Source organism: Marmota flaviventris, chromosome 19 (assembly GCF_047511675.1).
Source record: "Marmota flaviventris isolate mMarFla1 chromosome 19, mMarFla1.hap1, whole genome shotgun sequence".
Classification (NCBI taxonomy): domain Eukaryota; kingdom Metazoa; phylum Chordata; class Mammalia; order Rodentia; family Sciuridae; genus Marmota; species Marmota flaviventris.
Window position 1 is genome coordinate 2,147,299 of NC_092516.1, and position 18,391 is coordinate 2,165,689.

At 51.1% G+C, this 18,391-nt stretch overlaps 1 protein-coding gene across 1 annotated transcript in view; it reads right to left on the reverse strand.

Moving 5' to 3' along the window:
* Positions 1 to 18,391, reverse strand: part of Grin2a (glutamate ionotropic receptor NMDA type subunit 2A) — a 323,436-nt gene that overhangs the window by 18,340 nt on the left and 286,705 nt on the right. Inside the window, exon 11 of the mRNA XM_027940847.2 lies at positions 14,331 to 14,518. Coding sequence (XP_027796648.2) covers positions 14,331 to 14,518 — 188 coding nt within the window. The remainder of the gene's footprint in view (positions 1 to 14,330; positions 14,519 to 18,391) is intronic.

The following is an 18,391-nucleotide window of genomic DNA, read 5'->3' on the forward strand; positions in this document are numbered from 1 at the left end:
GAGAGAAGGGAAATTGCATGGAAATGGAAGGAGACCCTCAGAGTTATACAAAAGTACATACAAGAGGAAGTGAGGGGAAAGGGAAAAATAATACAAGGGGGACAAATGAATGTCAGTAGAGGGGGCAGAGAGAGAAGAGGGGAGGGGAGGGGAGGGGAGGGGGGTAGTAGAGGATAGGAAAGGCAGCAGAACACAACAGACACTAGTATGGCAATATGTAAATCAATGGATGTGTAACTGATGTGATTCTGCAATCTGTACATGAGGTAAAAATGGGAGCTCATAACCCACTTGAATCAAAGTGTGAAATATGATATATCAAGAACTATGTAATGTTTTGAACAGCCAACAATAAAAAATTAAAAAAAAATAAAAATAAAAATAAGAATAAGGTTTAAAGAAAAAAAAAAACCTATGTGTGTGAATGAAAATGGATCCCTGTTTAGGGGGATCCTCAGCATTGTTATCTGTAGATCATTTCAAGTACTCAACTGTGTGGTGAATGACACACCAAGCCAATCTTCTGCGTTAGAAAACTCAGTTCTGCATGATTATGATCCACAATAACAGAGGAAGGAAGTGGCCCTTCCAAAAGGCTGACAACTTTCATAGGTCAAGGTCACACAGTTGGTAAATGTCAGTTCTCAAAGGCAATCCCAAAGCCTCCGTACCTACGTTCACCTCATGTTGCTGTGGGAATGGCCTTTTTTGCATGAAATATTGCAACCAAAGTTTTAAGAAGGCACTAAGATATGTACAACATTCACTAAAATTACAACATTCAAATTGAGGCCACCCTGAAATAACCCATTTCCCATCCTAAGATGGCAAAGAGGACCACGGTGTCAGTGCTGCTAGGTCATTGTCAAGGTGGTACCTGGTTCATTATTAGTAGTGCTTTGGATGGGAACAAACATTTTGGACATCTGGACACCCTATAGGAAAACTCCTAGAGATGTTAGCGTCACTACCAACCCTTCAAATTCTACATCCAAGAGTTGGTTGCACATAGACAATTAAAAAGAAAGAAAGAAAGAAAGCAAGCAATTGGCACAAAGCCCTTCTTCTATCATTACATACCAACACAACATCACAGTGTTTAACATAAAAAACATCATGTAACGGCTTCTGGTTGAACGTTGGCATTTTATGCAAAAAAAAAAAAAAAAAACTGAAATAATTGTGAGCCATACACAATAGAGCAAAATAAAATGTTTGAAATATAACAAATGAAAATGGAAGATATACAAGCAAATCCAGCTAAAAAAATATAATTTCTTAAAGAAATGCGTCTCTGGGGAACAGGGATCACGAGGTAATATATAAGCTGATTGCCACTCTAGTAAATCTGAGTGTGTGCACACTGTGTGACACATTGGTTTCATTCCTAGGCATGTTCCCAAACTGGTAAGTGAACATGTGAACAAAACAACTGTGAAAGAATCTTCAGAGCTCACAAAACTAGACATGATTGAAATCATGATGGCGTAAGTGTTCATGTGTTTTTTTCACATACAGGAGCGTGCCTTTCCAAATGAAAGTGTCTGCATGTCACAGAGTGGGAGGGATTGGGGCCACTATCTGTCCTACCCCAGGACCTTGCCTGGGACGTGTGGTACCGCTGACTTACAAGCAAGCCATTCATTCCCACTTCTTCCCTCTTTGAAGGTTCTCCTGACATCTGACTTTCTCTGGCTTAAGTGGCTGCTTGCCAGGCTCAGGATTGGCCCCGCTGACCTTGCCGAGTCCTGGTGTCAGACGGCACTGCAGCTCGCAGCTCAAGGGGCCCGTTGGGAAATTGGTCGGGAACTTCCGCCAGTGAAAACCCTCAGAGCTCCAGCAGCAGGAGGGAGAGTCGATGGCCTCCAGGATATTCATGGACTTTATCTGTCTCTTAAGTAACTACTGTTCCATCATTATTCTGAATACGTCTCTGGTTAAACCGGGAGGGAGATAAACAGTCTGATGTTTGTGGTTCCATCTGGTCACAGGCCAATGAAGAGGCAGTTAAGCCCTTTATTGCTGATCTATGCTTAGAACTGACACATTTCCTTTGGAAAAACATCGCTTTTCTGAATGAATAGCTTGCCCCGACATAGTTTTTTGGGTTGGAGGAAGGTCAAGATAACTTAGTGGCTGGGGCGTGACATCGCCATTGATCACTAACCCCCTTGAGCGTATACCAAGAAAGCTCATGTTTTGGGGCAGAGGTGAGGTCTCTGTGTGTGGGAAAGCCAGCCGCCCCGAGCAATAAAGAAATCCATATGAAAAATCGCTCAGTCCATTGTTATGTTGATCCTGAGCCCCACACATCCTGGGTCCCAAAGGGGCCAAATCCTCACGTGCAAGGAATTGGAGGGCCATGGTGTCCAAATCCAGTTCCAGGTCTGATTTAATCAATGGAAGGCCTGGCTCAGTCCCTGTCCAGATGAGGAGCTCTCACTCCTGCCTGGTCCTCTTTATCACTGTTATGCTCCACAAATGGAAGTGAAATCCTTGGAGCAGTGAGGAACTCTGTGTCTGCTCTGATCCTTGCTGATGAGGAAGCCTAACACTTGGGTCTGTTGACTTCTCCCTTTCCTGCTCTACCCCGATGTTACCTCCTCTCTATCACGGCTGCTGCATGGGCTGATGCTTAAAAGTTCTAGACCCTACGTTGCTCCAGGTTTCAGGATCACCAAGGTCTCTGTGTAAATCCAGTGAGGCGCCCCGAGAGAAGGACCATGTACCAAACGGGGAGCAAAGATCCAAAACCATGGCTCCACAGAGTGGGCTGCTGGCTGCTTGTATCTAACACCTACCAGAGCCCTTGTATCTAACACCTACCAGAGAATCAGATGTTTCTAAACGCAAAATGCTGTTCTTCTAAAGACTGACTCTTAAATCTTATTGTGGATTAGAATCACCCAGAGAGAATGGGAACAAGTGCCCCAAGAAGGGGTGGAGGGGTGGAAATTAGGCATATTCTCACAGACTTCCCGGTGATTGCACTGCACATAAAGAGTTCAGAGTGTCTTAGCAAGGAAGGGCCAGACAGCAGGAACACGGCATCACGGGGACATCCCAGCCCCCAGACCTTCAATGTGTGGTTATTCTTTGTTGCATGAATGACCAGAGGGGGAATGAATGAGAAAGTGGACCAATAAGTCCGGGGGCTTTGCGGCTGGCACCCAGTCCTTGCTAATTTGGTCTACAGAGGAGCTTCCCTCAGCCCAAACTGTGACTTCTGCCTTTGAAGTCTCCATGTGACTAAAACATGTTTAGCCAGGAACAATCCCTCGGTGGAATGCTGGGGATTAGGCAGCGCCCAGGAGCTCTGTGGGAAGCAAGCGATTCCAGAACCAAGACGGGTCTCTGCAGCCCCGTATCGCAGCCAAGCATCTGGCCTCCCTAATCACATTCTGTCCTTGTCTCCTTCCTGCTCATCTCTTGCTTCTGGGTCCTGCGTTTTCCCCAACTGCCAGGGTTGAACGATCTCAGAAATTAGGCTGCGTCTCTTCCCATGGCGCTGGGGCCTGAGGCCTGGACAAGTCTCCTTCACCTGGACATGGAAACCCAGTGCAGGTCGCTTTCTCTCCCACCCTCCGCCTCTGTCACCAAGTTGTCACCCACAGCCCATACTGCTCCATCAGTAAGAGGGGAAGGAGCCTGCAATCTGGGGTCTGGCGGATCTGCATTTAAATCACAGCTTGGCCCTTCACCAGATGAGAGCAGCTGCCTTACGGGATGTCTACGTGGGCATCCAGGCTAATGGAGTTGCCAATCTGCCTGGTGTTTAAAGAAAGATCCGGGCCCTCCAGCACAGGCACCAATCCCAGCAGCCAGGTGATCCTGCACACCTCCCTGAACCTACCTATGCCTCAGTTTCCTCATCTGTAAATAGGGACAAACAGGGACGCTCTTCATCCATTTAGTCAGTATGGGACGAAACAGAATTAATACATATTAATACATGGCTAGCCCTCCGGAAGCATGATTGTCATCATCAATATCTATTAAAAAACAAAGATGATGGTAGCTGGAAAGTATTTTCATTTAAAGAACTGGAAACACCCCCTCAAAGAAGGCTCCGTTTCTCTGTGCCTCCTCTCCCCCCAAACCCACCCCTGTCCTTATTTTGCATTACTGCTGGTTGCAATCCGGTGTTGCTGAGTCATCTGAGGACACAGGGACCCATGTCAGGAAAAACTGCTGGCGGGGGAAGCCAGTGGGGGACAGATGAGCCCTGTCCAGGCAGGGCCAGTCAGCATGGCCTGTGCCTTGCACCACCCTGGAGCCGGCTTGGACCCTGGACCCTCGGAGAGCCCCTCGGCTTCCTCTGCAACGTGGTCCACTGCTCAGGGATAGGCCCGCCCAGGCTGGCTGCTGCCTGAGCCCCCGCAGACCCCCCCTTCCTTTCCCAGCTTGCTTCTCCTCCCCCTCCCCCCTCCTCTCTCCTTCCTTCCTGATGCTGCTTTCTCCTCTGTCCTCCATCATCTTCTCCCTCCTCTCACTCCCCTCTTCCCCTCACCTCTCTCTGGCCCTCCTTCCTGCCCTCCTGCCCCCCTCTGTCTTCGGTCTCTCCTCTTCCCCAGGAGAACGGGGAGGACGACGGCTTTCAGTCCCCTCAGCCCTTCTGTGTTTCCCCAGAGAGTCCACATCAAGTGTCATCGGCCTCCTCTGTACAGGGCCTCGAGGAAACACTGTCCTCTCTGTCGTGACTGCTCAGCTGGGCTGCGATGGGGCAGGGCATGGTGCCTGAAGGCATGTCGGGGCCTGGCTTTCCATACCACTTCACTTTCAAAATCAGGCTGTGGGCCACAGGGCGCGGTGGAGCCTGTCATCCCAGAGGCTCGGGAGGCCGAGGCAGGAAGATCACGAGTTCAAAGCCAGCCTCAGCAACTTAGCAAGGCCCTAAGCAACCCAGTGAGACCCTGTCTCTAAACAAAATATAAAGAAAGGACTGGGGATGTGCCTCAGTGGTTAAGTGTCCCTGGGTTCAATCTCTCAACTCCCCCCACAAAAAGCAGGCTGTGCCTAGACATGGCCACGGGTGTTTGCTGACCTGAGGAAACCATTTTCTCCTTAATTACAACCCAGCAGGGTGAAGCACACATTTCTTCCTCAGGCCCCCAACTGCTGGCTCCCCAGGTATAATCCCTGGCCAGGATTATACTCTCTACCAGGATCAGATACCGAATCCTACAACCCAGAAGCCAGCTTTGAACTTGTGGAAATGGAGTAGCCATGAGTCCGGCTTCCGTTTCCGTGATTGACACTTAGTGAGATGCCTGTCTCAAGTTAGAGAATTTGGAAAACAAGAGTTGGTTGATGAGATATATGAAATATGTTCGTGCATGGAGAGAGAGAGAGAGAGAGAGAGAGAGAGAGAGAGAGGGAGAGGGAGAGGGAGAGAGAGAGAGGGAGAGAAACAGAAGTAAACCCCAAGTGCTTAGACTCTGGGGGACCACAGGAGTCACTTCAGCCTCCAGCACAGCGGGGGTTCAAGCTCCTTTGACAGGAGATCTGACTGCAATGCAGCTGGAGTTGTCAAAGCTTCCGAGTCCTCTGTCATGCTAATGACATCGCAACACGCAAAACCACATCAGTGAAGGACACAGAAATCAGAGATGGCGCCACGGGGCTTTGCTTCGCCAGCGCCTCCTTGGGGAAGGGATGGGGCTGGGCTCGGGTTGCAGAGTGGCAGGACGGCATGACGACGTGAGCAGGGTGGGTTTGCCCAAACAGATAAGCAAACAAACCATGTGTGCGCCCTGAGGATGTCCTGCCTGTGGACTGTGCCTGTGGCCCCTCGGGTGGTGCCTGAGCTGAGCAAGGCCATGTCCTCGGTCCTCGCTGTCTCTCCTGCCCTCCTCCGCTATGTTCTGGGGAAGGAGAGTCACCCGGGAGACCGCAGCGCTCATTCTTCTGGAGGTTTCATGGTTTGGACTGAGTCCCCTGTGTCTGTCCTCCCCGCCCCTTGCTCCTGCCCCAGGGGGCAGGTCTTCCCCCAGAGGAGCAGGGCAGCGTCCCAAGTCCCTTCACGTGCTCCCCAACACCTACTTGGTCCAGGAGGCCGGAGTCTGGGTTTCAGCCCCACGCTGCCGCTCTTCACTGTCAACCTGGGTGAGGTCATGTCCACCCTGTCTGGGCTTCAGCTTCCCTGTGAATGGCCTTGGGGGCGATTTATGATCCACCCCAGTTCTAACAGCCGAGGAAACAGCACCACTTTCAGCCATCCCAGAGGGCTGTTAGAAGGATGGAATCAAACGGGGTGTTTGACTACAACAGTACATCAACTCGACAGGGAGGAATTGGTCTCTGTCTAGGGTGCGTACAGGTGTTCTGGAAGACTGTCAGATGGGACAGCATCTAGCGATTGCCTCCTCGTATCTCTCTCCCTACAGGCACCTGATGTCCCTTTCTCAAGAAAATAATACCCTGCACATCAGGAAGATATCCAACCGACAAACCACTCCCGCAGACTCCCAACAGCAGCACCGTCGAATCGTCTACTCATTATCCAGCCACTGAGTGAATTTAACTGAGTGCCTACTGTGTGCCAGGCCCATTGAGTCTTGGGGGAGGGGGCGAGGAGGGCAACTAGAATGGTCATGAACAGGGTGCGCCCCAGGGACAGAGAACGCAGCCCCAGTGGCCAGGAGACCTGGGCGGAGCAAAGCAACAGATGTTCATGCAGGCCAGGCCGCGGGCTGGTTTCTTGGAGGTCCTTCTCCTTTTCCGAAGCGGACATTCATCCCCGGGAGCTTCCGCCCAGGGACTTCCTGGACTGCAGCCTCTGGGTTTTGGACATGTCACACTTGCATTTTTAATTGTCTCAAGGGATTTTTAAGTTTCCCTTTTAATTTCTCATTGATTGGGCAAGTTTCTTTGTTTTTACACTGAATCTGCAAACAACTCTGATTTAGAGATGGGGAAATTGATACTCAAGAGCAGTTGATGTGGCCAAGATCACGCTGCTAGGGACCGAGAGAGGCTCCGCGTGGGCCTTCTGCATCTTTTGCTTTGCTACATGCCACAGGATGCCAGGAGCTCGGAGCTCAGGGGGTCGACAGGCAGGGCGTCTAGCCCAGGGGTCTTCAGAAGTGGGGTTAGGAGAAGTTGGACTCATTTTTTGTGCTTTTTTAATTGGTGCACTGCAATTCCATATAGTACTGGGGTTTGTTATGCCCTGTTCATATATGAACACAACAGAATTTGATCAATCTCATTCCCCCCCTCCTCCCTCCCTGTGATCTTGCTTACTCTACCTACTGTTATTACTATTATTTTAATTAGTTCAAATTCCATTTTTAAAGGGGTGGCATCAAAGATTCTAGGCTTGTCTGAAAAAAAATCCAAATGGTAGAATTTCAGGTGTGGCAGTTGAGAGGTGAGGGGAGGGGTTGGGAATTTTATCAGCTCACTCCCAGACCATTTCCAAGCCGGCCCTAAGGAGACAGCCTCCCAAGACCTCTAGGTGCGCTGCCTTCAGGGTGGGGCAATCACCAAGCTGGGGCCTGCCGGCTCTCCCCAAGACTAGATCAGCAGCCCGAGATCTGGAAGTTGGAAGAGGGTCGGGCTGAGGATAACAGCAGCTCTCCCGGCCGCCCTGAACAACGGATGGAAATCCTAATTAGAGACACAAAGGGCTTCTGACAGCACTCACTCCCACGCCAGCTGGCAGCAGGGGTCCCTGGCTGTCAAAAGCCATCCTGCACATTCCAGGGAACAGCAGCCAACGGACACAGACCGAGGATGTCAGCACCGGCCCCCAGGAGTCAGGGCATGGGTTTCTGCCTTGCTCCACCCCGAGCTCCGTGAGCACCATCCCCTGGGTGGGGCCCTCCTCAGCTCCAGAGCCAACCACAGAAAGGGTCCTTGTTAGGGCAGAGCAGAACCGGGGGTCCCATCCAGGGGACTAATAATAATAATTATGAATCCCAACACTGCTGGTCATGTCACAGTGGAAAAGGAACAGAGGAGCCATGCACCTGTCCACCTGAGATGACTCATGCGGCATCTTTCGACGCTTCCTACAGGATAGCCATCATAAAGGCTCAAAGACAACATACCTGAGGCCACTAACTAGTTTTAAAGCTGGGAGAATCCTGGAAAACTTGGTTGAATTTGCTACCCTATGGATACAGAGATCTGTGTCATGTCTTTCAAATATTCCACATATAATTTTTATCCCATATAACTAAATGGGATGTCACGTTCATGGAAGACACCGTGCAAATAACTTATTAAAATCTGATGACAATATAGTAATAATTGACGTGTATAGTTCCATTTGTTGGATGAACTGAGACTAGATGCCAGAGAAAAGTCATGTATTTTTTGAGTTTAAAACTAAATCCATACCATAAACATGAGCAGACTACAAAGAGGAAGAGGAGCAGCTGAATGCCAAGGTTCTTACTTAGAGTCACCTGCAGCCAGCAAGGATCATGGGAAATGATCAGAAGTGGAATCCGATAAACTTGCTCAACTTTTACGTCTCTCCACGGTGTTGTCCCTAGACCAGCAGCATCACCGGGAGCTGCTTGGAAAAGCAGGCTCTCGGGCTCCTCCGGACCGACTGAATGAAATCTTTATCTGAAGATCTCCACGCTTCCTGTTGGTGGTGTGTATGAGACTCCACTGCGGCTCAACCAAGTTGAACCTCATTGTACCACTCTGCAAAACGGAGATGGAAAGACGTGCAGAGACGGTACAGGAGGGGTCAGGCTCTCCTGACACCAAGCGTGGGGCACTTGGCGGGCGCTGGACCACAGCGCAGGGACTCTGAATAACGGTGCCATCTCGCTCCCCTCGATGGCTTCTTGCTGGTCCTACCGACAGGAGGCTTCAACCCCCATGATCTTCCTCCTGCTTCTCGGAGTCCCAGAGTCATAAAAAAATCTCCAACTCATGAGACAGATGTGCCCTGGAGATCACCTGCTCACCTCCACCTTGAAGCCAGAAATGAGGCTCTTCAAGTGCCAGCTCGCTTGGTCCCTGTGGTCACCCTAGTGTCAACTCTCAGGTGCCAGGGAGATTTCAGGCACTCCGTAGAAAGCGAGGTGGCTGGAGGAGGCCCCAGGAGCTCCTATCCATTCTGTTCTGGTCTAATCTCACTACCTGTGTTTTTCTTGATGACTCATTCTGTTTGTTCATTTCCTGTTTTGAGAACAAACCCGAGTGCATCTCATATATCTGCTTAATGGTCCTCTTGGCTCCCCGAGGCACTAAGGAAAAGAGGGATGTGTGTGTGTCCAGCCACACAGATGTCCCTCTACCTGGGTTTATACAGAGGAATTCATATACTTATGTTGGTATAAATGTGCTTCTATTTTAAGTTCGTATGTTGTCACCAGCTAACTGTCAGTCCCTGGAAGGAAAGAGGAAAGACTGACATCCCCTTCTTGGGACATCAGTGCCTGGGAAGGTCTGCGTTTCTCTATCAACGCTGGGAACGGATGCTGATAGTTGCCAAAAAGTACCTGTGAGCACTGTTTCTAGACTACTGAGAGCCAGAGATGCCAAGATGCTCCCCTGCACTCCAGAAAGCACACAGCAGCCAGACAGGGGAGGCAGGCAAGGCCTTGCGGAGACTGTGCAGCCCTGCAGGCATGGGATCAGCTGCCCTTTTTCCTAGGGAAATGCCTGGCAGGCTTCATGCAAGAGGTTCCCCCAGTAACCAAACACTCACTCAAAGGTTATATTTACACAGCTCATTAGGAAAATTTTTTTATACTTTTGACACTCATTAGAGTCGTAATCGTCCACTGAAGCTCCTCTATAACAAGAGATAAACACTCCATTCTAAAGGATGAATAATAATTAGGTACTTCTTGGCACCGTGCTCTTTACAGGTCTAATTTTAGAGCATAATTAATCCTGCTGAAGTTGCATAAGATAAGTGAAATATTTATGCAGCTGTGTTAATTCATGTATTTACTCCTAGAGAGACATTCAGAATTGGACATGGCTTTCCGGGCAGATTATCTTAAGACGCCCCCCAGAGCAACGTCATTTTCTCTGCCCTGTCTTTGCCTCCAGATGGCCTCGGAGGACGAAGCTTTAGAAAGATGAACATTTCCCAACCCTGGCAGGATGACCAGGAAAGCAATGAGGCAGGACGTGAAATATCGACAGGAACCAAGATGCTCTGTAAGTAAGCATCTGCAAGAGGCGGCAACGAAGGCATTTCCTGCTCAGCACCAGGAAGGCGGTTCCCCTGGTACAGACTGGCACTGTCATTGCCAGGGCGACACTTAATAAGCTGTGCTGAACACAGGAGCTGTGCAGGGACAGTGACGGTGCTGATGGGCAGGAGGCACACGGGTGAGGAGGAGGACAGTGACGATGGTGGTGAAGATGATGGTGATGATATTGTGATGATGATGGTGGTGGTGATGGTGGTGACAGTGTTGATGTTGATGGTGGTGGTGGTGGTAGTAGTGGTGGTGGGTGGTGATGGTGGTGATGATGGTGGTGATGGTAGAGATGGTAGTGGTGATGGTGATGATGGTGGTGATGGTGGTGGTGATGGTAATAGTGATGGTGGTGGTGGTGGTGATGGTGGTGATGATGGTGGTGGTGGTGGTGATGGTGATGGTGGTGGTGATTATGGTGGTGGTGATGATGATGGTGGTGATGGTGGTGATTATGGTGGTGATGGTGGTGACAGTGTTGATGTTGATGGTGGTGGTGGTGGTAGTAGTGGTGGTGGGTGGTGATGGTGGTGGTGATGGCGGTGATGGTAGAGATGGTAGTGGTGATGGTGATGATGGTGGTGATGGTGGTGGTGATGGTAATAGTGATGGTGGTGGTGGTGGTGATGGTGGTGATGGTGGTGGTGATGGTGGTGGTGGTGGTGGTGATGGTAGAGATGGTAGTGGTGATGGTGATGATGGTGGTGATGGTGGTGGTGATGGTAATAGTGATGGTGGTGGTGGTGGTGATGGTGGTGATGATGGTGGTGGTGGTGGTGATGGTGATGGTGGTGGTGATTATGGTGGTGGTGATGATGATGGTGGTGATGGTGGTGATTATGGTGGTGATGGTGGTGATGGTGGTGGTGATGGTGGTGATTATGGTGGTGATGGTGGTGATGGTGGTGATTATGGTGGTGGTGGTGGTGATGGTGGTGATTATGGTGATGGTGGTGGTGGTGGTGGTGATGATGGTGGTGATGCTGATGATGGTAGTAGTGGTGGTGATGGAGGTGATGGTAGAGATGGTACTGGTGATGGTGATGATGGTGGTGATGGTGGTGATGGTGGTGATTATGGTTGTGATGGTGATGATTATGGTGGTGATGGTGGTGGTGATGATGGTGGTGATGATGGTGGTGATGGTGGTGATGGTAGTAGTAGTGATGATGGGGGTGATGGTAGAGATGGTAGTGGTGACGGTGGTGATGGTGATGTGGTGATGGTGGTGATGGTGGTGGTGGTGGTGGTGATGGTGGTGATGATGGTGGTGATGCTGATGATGGTAGTAGTGGTGGTGATGGAGGTAATGGTAGAGATGGTACTGGTGATGGTGATGATGGTGGTGATGGTGGTGATTATGGTGGTGGTGGTGGTGGTGGTGATGGTGGTGATGGTGGTGATTATGGAGGTGATGGTAGAGATGGTACTGGTGATGGTGATGATGGTGGTGATGGTGGTGATTATGGTGGTGGTGGTGGTGATGGTGATGATGGTGGTGATGGTGGTGATGGTGGTGGTGATGGTGATCACAGTAACACTGACTATTAGGGTGACAGCTTATGGCTATTGAACTCTTTCTATGTTGTAGGAGCTATGCTAAGTTATTTACAGAAATCCTCCCATTTCATTTTCACACAGTTGATAACAGGGACCGATGTCTTCATTCAAAAATGAGCAAACTGAGGCGAAGGTTGACCATCTCTTTTATAGAAGTTTTAATAAATGGGACAAGTACAGATTTGGTTCAAAGAGACACTAAATTACTCCTTCCTAAAGAGTTCTATAAATCTCAAGGGTCTAATTAGTCAACTTTGATAGACATCTTACAAAATTAAATGAAGCAAGAGTTTTGCCTAATTGACCGCCTTCCAGAATAAGGCCTCTGGAGAAAGCCATTGCCCTGTGCTACCCAGGGAGCTCACAAGGCCCTCAACACAATGCTGCAGTGTCCTCCTCTGTACAATGGGAAGAGAAATATATCTGACCTCAGGAGGTTCTTGTGAAGATTAAGGGACGTGTGCAATGTACCAGCTGTGGTGATTGACATGTGCTCCTCCCTAAATGGCCTCGCTGTTGACCATAGATGCCATGAGACTGTCAACCACAGTGGACAGGGCTGGAGTTAGGACTCACTTGACCGACAGCCAGCATATTTAAAATCTTCCTGTCAAATGTAATACGTCCTGACCCCAACCCCTCATCCATATGTGTATTCATGTGCTTAACCCTTCATTCATCAATTCCCTGTTCTGTTTGGGGTTCTGGGGTGCTTACTGCTGGGGCCGAGACTCCTGTCTGCTGAACAAGTCACCCCGAGCAGAGGCGTCAGGCATCCCTGCAGTCGATGGAGCAACTGGACCCCAATCTTCAGTGTCCCCCAAGGTCCACGCTCCTTGTCCAAATCTCCTGCCATAAGACTCTACGTCCAATCTCTGGACTTTAGGTGTGGCCACTGGACTTGCTTTGGAAAGGAGGAGATTGGCAGGTGTGAACGTGACAGCGCAGAGAGTTGAAATCTGCAGGTGACATTCAGCATTCCTTCTGAGCCTCCAACATGGCCGAAAAAAGAGCTTCCGCCGGTATCTACCACCGGGTCAGCGTGTGACCCAGAATAAACACGCATGGGGCAGAGGTCACACAGCGGACCCACAGGCTAGGGGCAGAGCCTAGAGCTGCCCCACCCAGCCCAGCCCAAGGCAAGAATCCTCCACTTGACCTGCATCCCCAGGGCCACACACAGGCTTCTCAGAGCCGTAGTTATCCATGAGAACAGGACCAAGGACTGGGGAAGGTAAGGAGGCCCTCCAGGGATCCCGAGGATCAGGGACTGTTGTGCTTGAGGGTAAAACAGACCCATTTAGAATGCTGAGGGCAGGGGAGAACAGGGTTGAACTCTGGGAAGAGAGAGGGGACGAAAAGCCACGAGGAACTCCGCCCATTCAGACCACACCCACCGTGGCCTAGCCTCTGTCCATTCAATGTCACGATGACTGTAGCGGTTGGTAGGTCTCCTCTCAACTTCAGGCAGCACAGCACATTCTGTAATCAAGTAGAGCCGCCACCTGTCCTTGAAGGGGGCTCCGGCCCTCTGCCCTGAGCCTTCGCAGCCCCCTGTTCCTGGGCACATTTCTGGTGCTGACCCTCTCCTGTTGACTTTACTTTTCCTAACTTGGTGTTAGCAATTCAGGAAGAAATCACGGATCCCGTGGCAGGACTCCAAGGCCATGCCTGGCCCATGCGGTGAGATCACCAGGGGGGTGAGCAGGGAGAGCTTCTGCATCAGCCACCCCCAGGGCCACGTGTCATAACGCCCTGCCTCCTGTGGCCTGCAGCCTGGGAGGGCGGAGCTGCCGCTGCTTTTGCGTGTTAGGCAGTGAAGGGACCAAGCGTAGAGAGAGCCCCCGGGACCAGGCTTTCTCAGGAGCTTGCCTCTTCTCATTCCTCCACGGGACAATGCGCAGAGAGCCACATGTTAGTTCACCACGAATCACCCTTGGTCACAAGTGCTGGGTTCTGTAGAGTCCCTTACCCAAACATCACGGGAACCCTTCCTCTGGAATTTGGAAATTGGGACGGAGGCAGCTCGGTTCTGTGTCTGAGAGCAGCATCCAGTCCCAGCTCTGCTAACACGTGAGGTCACAGGATTCTGTTTTGAAGTGGACATGAGGGGCTGGGCGCTGTGTCGTGTTGGCTACTCCCTTGATCCTGGCCTCGGTCAGCTAGAGGCAAGTAGCAAACAATCATCTCCCAGTCCTGGCCGCTGAGAACACCTGCAGACGTTGCCAAGTGTCCCCCAGAGGACAAAAAGGACGCTCTGCACTGAGAAGCACCTCTCTAGGAAGAGGACCTGGGGGTTCCCACTGTCAAGGCCCCCGACGGTCCTGGTGCCGACGTTCCCTAAAGCTATTTGTTCAGCTCCTTGCTCATTCACGGAGAGATGCTTGTGCATCCTTAAAGTAATTTCCCTTTTTAAACACAGTTACCTAGAATTGGTCTCTGTTTTAAGCCAGCTGGGTGCACGCACGGTGTGAGAGGCACTTCACAGATACCCCTAGCGAGCAGACCCCTTGCCCCAAGACCCACTGCCATGTTGATCAGAAACCAGTGTCTCAGGTCCCCCGAGCGAGGGGTCCTGCAGGGTCTTACCATCACCCACAAACTGCAGCAGGGCCAGGTCGATCTGCCTCTTCCAGGGCGACCCCTTCTGGAGGGCAATGCCGTAGCCAGTGGTGGCAAAGATGTACCCACTCCCGATGGTCACCAGCTTGCAGCCCTCGTCTCTCCCGGCCTTGTAATTCAAGACGGCGGCGTCGTAGATGAAAGCGTCCAGCTTCCTGAAATGACAAGAGACCAGGCAGTCATGGGGTGGCCGGGACCCTCCCAGAGCCCGCTCCCGAGGCCCGAGCCAGCACCCCACAGGCAGGAGCTGATGACTCACGCTGTTCCATCCCCTCGTCATAAAAGGATCTATTTTTAATGAAGAGATAAAAGCCAGAACCTTCTCTCCCCAACTTACAAGAGGCAGCTAAATAAGGACCCGAGGAGTCTGTGTACCCAGTGAGTAAACAGGCAGGTTGGCAGGTTTTCTAAGTGTTGGTCCTTTGCACCTCCCAACGGGGAGAACGGTGGCCTGTTTAGAAAGGTTGGCACCACAGCACCGTCAGCCACCGAGGACGGGAGACTCGGGCAGCTGCAAGGGATGGAGGCCAAAGAGGAATGGAGTCCTTTCCTCCCTAGATAAATATACTTACTTTTAAGGATGTCACAGAAACGAATTGCCACAGAGGAATTTTAAAACTCCAAATAATATAGAAAAGTACTAATAATACAATTAAAATTCTTCCATTAACAAAGTAAATAGGTTGCAAAATTCCAGAATTCATGATTTTATAACTCAAAGATGACCTCTGCTGACATAGTTTTGGGCTGTCTTCCAAGGTTTTTATGCACACACGCGCACACACACGCACACACACGCACACACACACGCACACACACGCACACGCACACATACACACACACGCACACCGCACAGGGGTTGGCACACTGTTAATGTAGAGACGACCTAATAGGCAGCTTGGACTCTGGCGGTCTCACTGTGTTAGCTGCAATGACTTGGTGAGGCTGTAATAGGGTGTCCCCTCCTTCCAGAAAAGAGTCAGGTGTTGGAGTCCTGATTCCCAGATGTGACCTTACGGAGACAAGATCACTCAGATGTAAGTAGTTAAGAGGAGGAGATACTGCAGTAGGAGGGACCCTGTTCCATGTGACAGGTGTCTCTACAAGAAAGAGAAAATCTGGCCATGACAGCTGCAGGAAGAGTGCCCGTGAAGACTAGAGCTCTGTGGCCCGAGCCCAGGAGCCACCAGGGTCCGGGGGAAACTGGAGCAGCTCCTGCCCCCACACCCACCGAGGGGGTGCAGCCCCGCGACACCCCCATCTGGGACTCGCAGCCTCCTGAACTATGAGATGGCAAACTTCTGGTGTGAAAGCATCCGTTTGAGCTACTTTGTTAGGGCAGCCCCAGGAAAGGAAGACACAACCCCACGGCGGACAGGAGAACACACACCAGTGAACCCACTTGGTCCCAGTGTGCCACTGTTTACAAAGAGGTTGTCCATGGGCCGTAGTGGGCCGACCCTTGTTTTACAGCCCCTAAAATAAGATAATCCCATACAAACTATTCCCTAAATGGTTTTCTTTTCTCATGCCACACAGATAAGTGTATATCCAGGTCCACAAATAGCACTTGTTTTTTTATTCTTTTTAAACATATTTCTCTCTATGGCCCATATGCAATCAAGTGCTCAATGATCTTGACATTTGTTTCACTTTAAAGTTACCATAGAGCTCAGCATTGAGAGCATCCCTTTACTTCAAAAGTCCTGCTGACCCAGGCCGGGGCTGGCTCAGTGGCAGAGCGCTTGCCCAGCATGTGGGAGGCACTGGGTCGGAGCCTCAGCACCACAGATAAATAAATAAATAACGGCCCATCCACAGTTAAGAGATGTCTAAATAAAGCCTTGCCTTCCTCACGCCCAGCCTTCCCGACAGCAGACCTCACGCGACCTTGTCAGAGGCAGGGCGGCACCTCCACCTGGACCCCTGGGAGGGACCATGGGTTCAATGTCCATGTATTAAGGCTGCTCAGCAAGGCTGGGCGACACCCCGGAACACAGAGCCGGATGTCTCCACCCCAGAGTAGGCAGGAAAATGGAATCAGAGCTGCCCAGCCTCCGACATACTCTCCATCTCTTGACTTTTTCTCTTTAACAAGAAACCGTAAGACAGGGAAGCGAAGAAGGAGCAGAGGTCTGGGAAAGGGGGGGAGGCTGCGCTTTCAGGGACCCCCTGTGGGGAGGCCGGCAGCCTCCTTCTTCCTCTGCGCCTCTCTTGTCTTTGTAACGGTCACAGGTCGGGCAAAACCACAGGGAAGCCACCTCTCCAGACACCAGCCACAGGGAAACCGTGGACCGTGGGACGGAGAGCGGCTCAAGACAGCGTCAGTCTGAGCCGACGGCGGTCGGGCTGTGGCAGGAGCCTCCCGTGGTCAGTAGGAAGGGTCTGAGTCCCAGGCCAGGCTTGGGGGACGGCCTGGCTGGTTCCTCGTCCGCGAGATGAGGTGGCCCTGGGGGTCCTGCTGAGATACGTGTCCAGTGAAGGCGCTCTGTGATTCTGAAAGCCAAGAGTCACCTTTAGCGGCCATCAGTAGACACTCTGGGTAACACATGTGTCCTGAGGACCTCAGGTCAAGGGTGGTATCTGACCTGATGAGGCTAAGGTGCTTGTGACGTCAAGACCTCACACACCAAGCTGCCATGGAGATGCCGAGAACTTGAAGAAGATGAAGACTTCCAAGTCCCAGCAAACCCTCTTGTCTCGAGTCCTCAAAAACTCAGCGTCAACACACACACGCACGCACCACACACACCACACGCGCGTGTGCAGGGAACACTCAGACACGGAGGTCAGTGGTATTCGTGGGATGACCTCTCCCCGCCTTGCTGACTGCCCCACACGGGGGAGGCACAGCTGAGACCCGAAGACCCACCTGGCAACCCTAGGGGGAGTCGGCTGAGCCATAGAGTCAGATGAGCAGAAAGAAAAAAAAATAGATTTTCTTCAGGAACAAAAATTTGCAAAAGCATGTCCCTGTCAACTCAGAGGCAGACAATGAACTGTAAAAGTCAAGTCGATTTTGACCAAGGCCACTGCACATCGGGTACCTGGGCTGACCTGGTGGACGTCCTGTCAGGCCTGTGGCCCCAGAGAGCCACCGAGGGGCCTGCGTTGTGGCCTGACCCCTGGGTCCTGGGGCCATGTCAGACCTAAGGTAGGTTCACCATGAGACTGCAGGGTCCTGTGAGCTAGGTGTCACTTTTCACCCATGATTCTAGAGAGCTGGGGTCTAGACCCAGTGGCCTGAGATACTTGTATGTGTAAAACAGCCCTCTGACGGAGAAGGCCACTGTCCACAGGTACTTTCCAAAGGAGTGCACGTGTCCTCCTCCTGAGGCCTCAACCCACCCACTAGGCAGATAGAATCATTTTCCTAGTTGTCCTATGAGCAAAGTTCTCAGTCGGCTTGGAGTTCATTAGGGACATTTCCAAACTGCCCAACAAAGCCCTCCTGGACAGCACTGGCCCTTGGAGCCTGAGCCATTGATGGGAATGCTCGGCATCTCCACTCCCCAAAGTGGAAAACGAGCCTTTGAAATGTGGTGAGTGTTGCCGAGAAACTGAGTTTTTAATTTTGCTGAATTTCACTCATTTGGATTCCGACAGAAATGGCCAGGTACGGCCGGGGCCACAGCAGGCAGGGGCAGCAGGGGAGCAGGACTCTAGGTCCCCCTCCTTGTTCTTGACCCAAAAGGTTTACTTTTGATCTGTTTCCAGTTGGGAAAAAAAATTGTTCCTGTTGTTAAAAAGGCAAAATTGAAAATTGCTGACGCACTAGAAAGAGCGCTTTGTAAGGAGAGACTTTGGTCAAGGCAGCTGCTCGTCTGAGCCGGTTTTCTTTCTGCAAAACAGAGCTGACAATCTCTGCCCTCAGAGGGCTGTGGGCCCTCCAAGTGAGGTTATGTAAGTAAAGTGTGCGGGCCGCGGCGGGACACCGCCAGCGCTGGAAAGGCACACATATGTCCAATCGAATCGGAGTTCCTGGCAAAGGGCTCACAGATTCACGTATCTGATGTCATCGATCCAGT